Raw genomic sequence first — 10,744 nt, forward strand, 5'->3', positions numbered from 1 at the left:
GTGACCCCTGTTTCCATCCAAGGGGAAAGTGTGGACATGGTGGAAGATTACAAATACCTGGGGATACAAATTGACAATAAACTGGACTGGTCAAAGAACACTGAGGCTGTCTACAAGAAGGGTCAGAACCATCTCTATTTCCTGAGGAGACTGAGGTCCTTTAACATCTGCCAGACGATGCTGAGGATGTTCTACGAGGCTGTGGTGGCCAGTGCTATCATGTTTGCTGTTGTGTGCTGGGGCAGCAGGCTGAGGGTAGCAGACACCAACAGAAACAACAAACTCATTCGTAAGGCCAGTGATGTTGTGGGGTTGGAACTGGACTCTCTGACGGTGGTGTCTGAAAAGAGGATGCTGTCCAAGTTGCATGCCATCTTGGACAATGACTCCCATCCACTCCATAATGTACTGGTTAGGCACAAGAGTACATTCAGCCAGAGACTCATTCCACCGAGATGTAACACTGAGCGTCACAGGAAGTCATTCCTGCCCGTGGCTATCAAACTTTACAACTCCTCCCTCGGAGTGTCAGACACCCTGAGCCAATAGGCTGGTACTGGACTTATTTCCACTTGGCATGATTAACTTATTATTATTTAATTACTTATGGTTTTATATTGCTATATTTCTACACTATTCTTGGTTGGTGCGGCTGTAACGAAACCCAATTTCCCTCGGGATCAATAAAGTACATCTGTCTGTCTTATCTTGTTTAGCAGCTTCATATACAGCAACTTGTTAAAGGCCTTCTGGAAAACTAAGCACACAACATCCACTCATTATCCTTTGTCTATTCTGCTTGTTATTTCTTAAAATGATTTGAACAGATTTCCTTTAAGGAAAGGAATCATCTGTCTTGATTTTTGCAAAGGGAAACCTGACCTAGCAAAGTAAATTTTGGTATAAACTGGCATCAAGGTGGACACCACATCACGGGCCAATGCCCTGTGCAATGCTGTACTGTTCTATATTCTATGATTGAGCAATTTTATAATACGTAACATTCACAGATCTTTAATATTCCTGCAAACGGCATAACTTGGGAAATAGCTAGGTATGACTGATAAGTAACATTTCCACCAAAGTGCAGGCAAGGATTACTTGCAATAAGACAGTCTAATCATTTGCCTTCGACATTCAATGACATTACCATCAATTAGAAACTGAAACATATCAGTCACATTAACAGGGTGACTGGCTGTATGTGCGGGTCAAATGTGGGGAACCCTGTAGTGAGTGACTCATCCCCGACACTGATTAACAAAACAAAATCCTATGGTGTTACAGGAAACATACTGGCTTGGACTAAGGAATGGCTGACAGAGAAGAGGCAGCAAGTGGGAATAAAGGGGCCCTTTTCTGGTTGGCTGCCAATGACTAGTGGTGTTCCTCAGGGATCAGCATTGGGACTGCTACTTCTCATATTGCTTGTCAATGATTTGGATAATGGAATTGATTGATTCATGGCAAAGTTTGTGGATGATATGAAGATAGATGGAGGGGTAGGTAGTGCTGAAGAAGCAATATGATTGCAGTAGGACATAGACAAAATTGAAGAATGGTCAAAAAAATGGCAGTTGGAATATGGTGTTGGGAAATGTATGTGTTGGGAAATGTATGATAATGCATTTTGGTAAAAGGAACAATAATGTAGACTATTTCTAAATGGGGAAAAGGTCCAAACAGAGGTGCAGAAGGACTTGGGAGTTGTTGTGCAAGACTTCCTTAAGCATGTGACTGTGCTGCAACACACAGCTCGAACCACATCATCAAGTTCGCCAATGACATGACCCTGGTGGGTCCCATCAGCAAGAACGATAAGTCAGCTTACAGAGAGGAGATGCAGCGGCTAACAGACTGGTGCAGAGCCAACAACCTGTCACTGAATGTGAACAAAATAAAAGAGATGTTTGTTGACTTCATGAGGGCATGGAGCAACCACTCTCCGCTGTACATCGATGGCTCCTTGGTAGAGATTGTTAAGGGCACCAAATTTCTTGGGGTTCACCTGGCAGAGAACCTCACCTGGCCCCTCAACACCAGCTCCATAGTAAAGAAAGCCCAGCAGCCACTCTACTTTCTGCGAAGGCTGAGGAAAGTTCATCTCCCATCTCCCATCCTCATCACATTCTACAGGGGTTACATTGAGAGCATCCTGAGCAGCTGCATCACTGCCTGGTTCAGAAATTGCACCATCTCAGATCACAAGACCCTGCAGCGGATAGTGAGGTCAGCTGAGAAGATCATTGGGGTCTCTCTTCCCGCCATTACAGACATTTACACCACATGCTGCATCTGCAAAGCAAACAGCATTATGAAGGACCCCACACACCCCTCATACAAACTCTTCTCCCTCCTGCCGTCTGGGAAAAGGCACCAAAGCATTCAGGCTCTTACGACCAGACTATGTAACAGTTACTTCCCCTAAGCCATCAGACTCCTCAATACCCAGAGCCTGGACTGACGCCAACTTACTGCCCTCTACTGTGCCTATTGTCGTGTATTATTTATTGTAATGTCTGCACTGTTTTGTGCACTTTATGCAGTCCTGGGTAGGTCTGTAGGTCTAGTGTAGTTTTTTTTCTGTGTTGTTTTCACGCAGTTCAGTGTTGTTCTTGTATTGTTTCATGTAGCACTACGGTCCTGAAAAACGCTGTCTCATTTTTACTGTGTACTGTACCAGCAGTTATGGTCAAAATGACAATAAAAAGTGACTTGACTTGACATGTTGAGTCTGTGGTAAAGAAGGCAAATGCAATGTTGGCATTTATTTCAAGGAGAATTGAATATCAAAAGAAGAAAATTGAGCCTTTTTAAGACACAAGTCAGGCTGTCAACAGTTTTGAGCTCCATATCTCAGAAAGGAAGTGTTGTCATTGGAGAGAATCTAGAGGAGATTCACAAGGATGATTAAGGGGTTAACACATGAGGAGTGTTTGGCAGCTTTAGCCCTGTACACTCTGGAATTTAGAAGAGTGCATGGGAATCTCATTGAAACCTACCAAATATTGAAAGGACTAAATAGGGTGGATATGTAGTGGATGTTTCCTACAGTGGGGTGATCCAGAACTAGAGGGCACAACCTCAAAATTGAGGGGCGAGCTTTTAGATCAGAGGCAAGGAGGAATTTTTTTAGCCGGAGAGAAGTGAATCTGTGGAATGCTCTGCCACAGACTGCGGTGGATCCAGGTCCATGGGTATATTTAACATGGAAGATGATTGTTTCCTAATCCGTCAGGGCATCAAAGGATATGGGAAGAAGCAGGTGTATAGGGTTGAGTGGAATCCAGGATCAGTCATGACAGAATGGTGGAGCAGTCGATGGACTGTATGGCCTAATTCTGTTACTGTGTCTTAAGGACACCAAAACCTTTCCACCGATTACAAAGCACAAGTGAAGGAGGTGGATTTTGCTTTGTTCTAATTGTACCCTTTCTTGCGGAAATTTTGTACAACATTTGAATCATAAACAAGAGAGATTCTGCAAATGCTGGAAATCCAGAGTAACACACAAGATGCTGGAGAAATTCAGCAGGTCAGGCGACATTGATGGAGAGGAATAAAGAGTTGATGTTTTGGGCTGAGACATCAGGTCCCGTACTGGTCTGAAATGTCAACTCTTTACTCTTCTCTATAGATGCCGCTGGCCTGCTAAGTTTCTCCAGCATTTTGTGTGTTATAATGTCTAAATGTTGCTTAAATAATACCATTTGCCTGTGATACTGCTACAAGCAAGTTTTTCCAAACTACTTGTGCATACGAAAATAAACTTGACTTTGACTGTGCTGAATTTTCACTTGCCTGCATTAAAGTTCAAAGTTAACTGATTATCAAAGTACAAATACGTCATCGTATACAACTCTTGAGATTTGTTTTCTTGCCAGCATGTTCAATAAATGCAATAACCACGATAGAATCAATGAAAGGCTGCACCCAACAGACAACCAGTGTGCAAAAGACAACAAACTGAGCAAACACAGAAGAAAAAAGGGAAATGATAATAAATAAGCAATAAATACAGAGAACGTGAATCATTCAAAGTGAGTCCATAGGTTGTGGGAACAGTTCAGTGATGGGGCAAGTGAAGTTATCCCCTCTGATTCAGGGGTAATAACCATTCCAGAACCTGGTGGTACGAGTCCTAAGGTTCCTGTACCTTCTTGAGGATGGCAGCAGTGAGAAGAGAGTATAACCTGGGTGATGGGGATCCCAGTGATGGATGCTGCTTTCCTGGAACAGCACTCTGTGTAGATGTGCTCAGCAGTGGGAAGGGCTTTAACTCATGACGAGCGAGACCACATCCACTACTCTTTGCAGGATTATCTGTTCAATGGAACTGGTGTTTCCATACCAGGCTGTGAAGCAGCCAGTCAATACATTTGTACCACATATCTATAGAAGTTTGTCAAAGTTTCAGATGTCAAGCCAAATCGGTGCACCAGTACCAATGTGAGACTGAACAATAAGGGGAAAAGGCAGAGCACTTGGCACCCAGTCCCCCAAACCTGCAATTATTCCCTTTCATTACAATGTGGCTGCAGTGTTGCATCTATAAACTTTCCAAACTGTAACACCGAGGATTCACTTTCTGAAGGTTCCTCTTCAAATCTCAAAATATCACGATGTGGAAATATACTGCAGGCCCTTCGTCATTTTTGAATCCTCTTTGGCTGCAGGCGAAGTGCCAGAGGACTGGAGAATGGCAAATGTAGTTCCTTTGTTTAAAAAAGGCAATAGGAGAGAAACCTGGGAACTATAGACCAGTGAGTCTTATGTCAGTGGTATGCAAACTACTGGAAAGGATTCTTAAGGATAGGATCTACGAGCATTTGGAGAAGTACAGTCTACTCATGGATAGTCAACATGGCTTTGTGAAGGGAAGATTGTGCCTCATGAGACTGATTGAGTTTTTTAAAGAGGTAACAAAAGAAATTGATGAGGGTAGGGCAGTGGATGTGGTCTACATGGACTTTAGCAAAGCATTTGACAAGGTCCCTCATGAGAGACTCATCTGGAAAGTCATGAGGCATGGGATCAGTGGAACCTTGGCTGTTTGGATAAAAAATTGGCTTAAAGGAAGAAAGCAGAGGGTAGTTGTGGAAGGAAAGTATTCTGCCTGGAGGTCGGTAACTAGTGGAGTGCCGCAGGGATCTATCCCGGGACCCCTGCTATTTGTGATTTTTATAAATGACCTGGATGTACAGGGGGAAGGATGGGTGAGTAAATTTGCAGATCACACAAAGATTGGAGGAGTTGTGGATGGAGCTGTAGATGGTCGAAGGTTACAAGAGGATATAGACAGGCTGCAGAGTTGGGCAGAAAAATGGTAGATGGAGTTCAATTCGGACAAGTGTGAGGTGATGCATTTTGGAAGGACAAACCAGAAGACTGAGTACAGGATTAATGGTCAGTTACTTAGTTACTTAAGAGTGTGGATGAACAAAGGGACCTTGGGGTTCAAATCCATACATCCCTCAAGGTCACTGGACAGGCTGATAGGGTAGTTAAGAAGGCCTATGGGATGCTAGGCTTCATTAATGGGGGATTGAGTTCAAGAGTAGAGAGGTCATGTTGCAACTCTACAAATCTCTGGTGAGACCACACTTAGAGTATTGTGTTCAATTCTGGTCACCTCATTATAGGAAGGATGTGGAAGCTATGGAGAGGGTGCAGAGGAGATTAACCAGGCTGTTGCCTGGATTCGAGAACAAGTCATATGAAGCAAGGCTAGCAGTGCTGGGACTTTTCTCTTTGGAGTGTAGAAGAGGGGACTTGATAGAGGTCTACAAGATTATGAGAGGCATAGATAGGGTGGATAGTCAGTACCTGTTTCCCAGGGCACCAATAGCAAACACCAGAGGGCATATGTACAAAATTAAGGGAGGGAAGTTTAGGGGAGACATCAGGGGTAAGCTTTTTTACACAGAGGGTTGTGAGTGCCTGGAATGTCTTGCCAACGATGGTGGTGGAGGCTAAAACATTAGGGGTATTTAAGAGCTTCTTGGACAGGCACATGGATGAAAGAAAATGGAGGGTTATGGGGTAGTGTGGGTTTAGTACTTTTTTTAAGGATTATATGGGTTGGCACAACATGGAGGGCTGAAGGGTCTGTACTGTGCTGTAGTGTTCTATGGTTCCATTACCAAATTAAAATCTAAGACTCTCCCCAATAGTGCCGAGCGAGTACTTTCGACCCAACTGAAACTTGATAGTACCAGTTCAGTATAGGTGTTACTACACTCGGCTCAGTATTTCATCCAAATCAGAATTATTTTGTTTCTTGCATGTGGGGATGGGCTTTAAACGCCGGCAAGTCACATCCCTAAAGGAGAGCGACAGTTCGAACTATTCAGATTCAAAACGCCTCATAATTCAAGTAACAGGAAACTGGATTTATTTAGCTCATTATAATCGTGGTAAGCTGATGTCGTGACTAGGTGCTAAAGACACGTAATCTAAATTTTGTTTTCCCATGACAACAAACACAAGCTCAGATTGAACAAACAGAGATGTTCCACTGGCGCGTGCACCCGCCCCTCCACCTCCTCGTTGACTGACCATTTGCCGCTGGGTCACCGATTTAGACCCCTTCACATCCCCGTGTTAACACCCGGATCTTACCGGTCTAGTACTGAAACCTTTGATCTTCGTCGTACGGTCGTACACGCAGCACCTGATGGACGTGGAGCCAACATCAACAGCCAGGATGTAGGTGTCAGTGCGCCGAAACCCATTTTTGACAGAGCCCATAACTGGGCGGTGGGCGTCCAGTGCCGGGGCAGGGAGGGGCGCTTCCAGCAGTCACAGGGCGAGATCAGGGGCAGCCATGAAAATACCGCAGAGAGAGAGAGAACTACTAAATAAACTGAAGGACGGGAACCGCGGGGCGTAGGGCTTCACATACAGCGCACCACGGATACTAGGAAGAGGCGGTTCTGAGGAACTTCGGTTGATACTTGGCGTTCCAGGAAGTTGCACGTGCATCCAAATAAAACATTCTTATTCCTTTTTCCTCGGACCTTCCGGCGGCGCTCGAGAAGTGCTAACCAGTTCAAAGGGGGGCCGCTGAAATGTGGTAGCCGGCTGGAGCGCCCATATACCGCCACGGTGCTCGTACAGAATGCGCGCGCGTCTCGCCACTTACTCCCGGTCATTGACCCCTTCTCGCCCCGCCTGTGGCGTCGTACGTCACACATCAGCCCATCTTAAAGGGGAGGAGCGGTGCCTGTCTTTTTAACACGCAAACTCGGTGTTCTTCACGGTTTGGTGCTCAATTCCGTGAGCAGTACTGGAATAATTCAGCCTGCAGCTTCCTGCTCTCTTCCTCCACCTCATTTCTTCCCTCCATAACACTCTTCCCACCTCACTTTTTAAACTCAGGTCTCTGAATTTGACTGGTCCTCAAAAGTTCTTGGCATTGTTATTGAAGCCCTTCTTTCAAAGGTTGTGCGATGCCTGTCGGTTTGAATAGGTCGCTATTTTCAACAGTGGCGGCGCTGTAAGAATTAAAAACTCAACTCAAAAACTACTTCTAACATTCAATTGACTCTATGCTTAGTCTTACAACGAGTAACAGTCACAAGTACAAAAATGGCCTGAGCAATTATGAATTATAATTGAGGTAGGAAGGCCCAGGCCTAATCTCTTCTGTGCCATGGTCCCCCATCCTTTCAAGTCAAGTTGCTTTTATTGTCATTTCGACCATAACTGCCAGTACAGTGCACAGTAAAAACGAGACGACGTTTTTCAGGACCATGGTTCACTGTTCAAGTATTAATCTACATACTCTTTAAATGATACTGTCTCCATAAAATCCTGAGGTAGAAAATTATCTCAGTTCACAATCCTCTGCAAGCATTTTCATTCGTCTATAACAAGTTGGGTGTGATATGCAAAATAGTTTGGCTTAGTCTTGGCTTACTATTGTCACATGTACCAAAAATCTGTGAATTATAAGAAGTTGGATAAACTTAGTTTTCTCTGCAGCACTTCAAACTAAGGGGTAACCTATCGAAATATATAAAATTATGAAAGGCATAAATGGGTTCCAGAGGTTCCAATACAGATTCCTGCAAAATTTTGGTCATCTCAGACCTTCAGCCAAAATAAGTACCATCGATCACTACCCTGTCTTCCAGGGGCAAGACAATTTTGAATTCACACAGCAAATTCATTGTGGATCTCATGCATCTTAATTTTCTGGGTGAGCTTCCCTGCATGTAAACAACATCCACTGCTTTGCCTTCATCAATCACCATTGTCACCTTGAAAAGCTCAACGTTACTAAGCCATGGATAGCCAGCATCTATTTTCCAGGGCAGCAATTGCTAATACAAAAAGGTGTAATGTTAAGGTGATTGGTGGGAAGTATAGGTGGAATGTCAGAGGTAGCGCATGAAACACACCGCCAGAGGTGGTGGTAAAGGCAGATAGATACATTAGGGATATTTAAGAGGTTCTTAGATAGGTACATGGATGAAGGAAAAATGGAGGGCTATGTTGATCTTGGAGTAGATTAAAAGTTCAGTACAATATGATGGACCGAGGGGCTTGCACTGTGCTGTTCTATTTTATGTTCTGTGACTTGCTCTGCACAAAGCTATGCTGATCGTCTTCAATTAGAAAATGGTTTTCTAATCGCTCATAAATTCTAACTCTAAGAATCCTCTCCAGTAACTTCCCTACCACTGCTGGGAGACTTACTGGTCTTAGGATTATTCTTATTTCCCTTCTTGAATAATAGAACAATGTTAGTTATGGACCAGCACTCCAGGATGTTGCTTGTGGCTGGAGAAGACATGAAGGTATTGGTCAAGAGCCCAGAAATCTCATCTCTTCCTCTCTCAATAATCTGGGGAATACATACCTTAACATTCATACAAGACACAACACTACCTCCTTCTTCATGTCAAAATACTCTAGCATATTTGCACAGCCTACACTGCTGTCTCTCACCTCTACACCCTTCTGCTTAGTAAGTACTGATGCAAACTACTCACTTAGGACCTCACCCACATCCTCTGCCTCCAAGTACATGTTCCCTCCTTTATCCTTGAGTGATCCTATCTGCTCCTTATTTATCCTCTTGATTTATTTGTACAGAATGCTATGGGATTCTCTTTAATCCTACATACTAAAGACTTTTTATGGCCTCTCCTGACTTTCCTAAATTCCCATCTGCTTCTTTATAATACTCAATTGACCTGTTTATTTTAGCTTCCCAAACCTTACACACATTTCTTCTGCTTTAACTAAATTCATCACCCCTCCCAATATGCAAGGTTCTCTTATCTTACCATCCTTGTCCTTCCTTATTCCTAGAACCAACCTGTCCTGTACTCTGCAGTTGCTCTTTCAACACTCTCCACATCAGATGTGGAATTGCCAAAAAAAAATTCCAATTACCTCTTCCTAGTTCCCTCATAATTTGACCTGCTCCAATACTCTTCTTCAAGGTTCATACCCATTCTTATCTATAACTATCATAACTTAAGGAGTCATGGTCCCTGTTCCTCAACTGTTCTGACACTGGTAGTTCAGTCACTCAGCCAGACTTATTATCCAACACTAGGTGCAGAATGGACCCTCCTCTGGTCGAACGATCTATGTATTGATTAAAGAAACCCTCTTGGATGCACCAAAGAAATTCCGCCTGAACTTACATTAAGGAGGCCTCCGTCTATGTTAGAGAAGTTGAAGTCAGCCAACACACTTGTTTTTACACCTTTCCCTAATCTGCCTGCACACCTCAGTGAATATTGGGAGACATCGGGGTGGGGCTTCCGTACTACAACCTGTTAGAGTAATTGCACTCTGATTTTCTGAGTTCTCCCCGTATGGAATCAGTGGATGAGCCCTACATTATGTCCCCAGTGAATGCAGCTGTGATAGTTTTTGACTAATAGTACTACTTCTTTCTCCATCCTTTTACATACTTTTCTAAAACATCAAACCCTGGAGCATTAACGATCCATTCCCGTTCTTCTCTCAACCAAGCCAATGTTCTGGCCACAACATCATAGTTCCATGTACTGGTCTATACTCTGTGTTCATCACTGTTACTGTGGGGCACCAGGGTAGTGGTCAGCACAGTGCTTTTGCAGCTAGGGACATCGGAGTTTGGAGTTCAATTCCAGCATCCTCTGTAAGGAGTCTGTATGTTCTCCCAGTGACTGTACGGTTTCCTCTCACATTCCAAAGATGTACTGATTGGTAGGTTAATTGGTCATTGTAAATTGTTCTGTGATTAGTTAAAAAGAGGGGTGCTCATTCCTGCTCCACATCATCTCTAAATAAATAAATAATACATCTAACATTAAAATGCACACGCTTCAACCTGTCTGTCCCATTGCATCCATTATCTTGCTCCTGCCTGTTCTTACTGATCATGACATCTACCTTCCTCTCAATCCCTTCAGTTTTTAAACCCTATGCTTTGGTACCCATTCCACTGCCAAACTAGTTTAAACTTTTCTGAATAGTATTATGAAATTGCAAGCCAGGAGAATGGATCCCTCCAGATTACGTGCAACACATCCCTCTTGTACAGGCCACCCCTGCCCCAGTAAAGGTTCCAATGATCCAAGAACTTGAAACCTTCCCACTGCATCAGTTCTTCAGCAACTTTTTCATCTGTTCTGTTTTCCTATTCCCACTCTGACTAGCATGTGGCACTGCGAGTAATCCAGATGTTACAATCTTTAAGGTCCTGCTTTTCAGCCTCTTTCCAAGCGCCCTGTATTCG

The 10,744-nt window shown here is 43.7% G+C and overlaps 1 protein-coding gene across 1 annotated transcript in view; it reads right to left on the bottom strand.

The window, feature by feature from the left end:
* Positions 1-7,144, bottom strand: part of gk5 (glycerol kinase 5) — a 77,577-nt gene extending 70,433 nt beyond the window's left edge. The window contains exon 1 of the mRNA XM_073041504.1: positions 6,622-7,144. Coding sequence (XP_072897605.1) covers positions 6,622-6,750 — 129 coding nt within the window. The 5' untranslated portion in view covers positions 6,751-7,144. The remainder of the gene's footprint in view (positions 1-6,621) is intronic.
* Between the last annotated feature and the right edge of the window lie 3,600 nt (positions 7,145-10,744).

Source organism: Hemitrygon akajei, chromosome 3 (assembly GCF_048418815.1).
Source record: "Hemitrygon akajei chromosome 3, sHemAka1.3, whole genome shotgun sequence".
Classification (NCBI taxonomy): Eukaryota; Metazoa; Chordata; class Chondrichthyes; order Myliobatiformes; family Dasyatidae; genus Hemitrygon; species Hemitrygon akajei.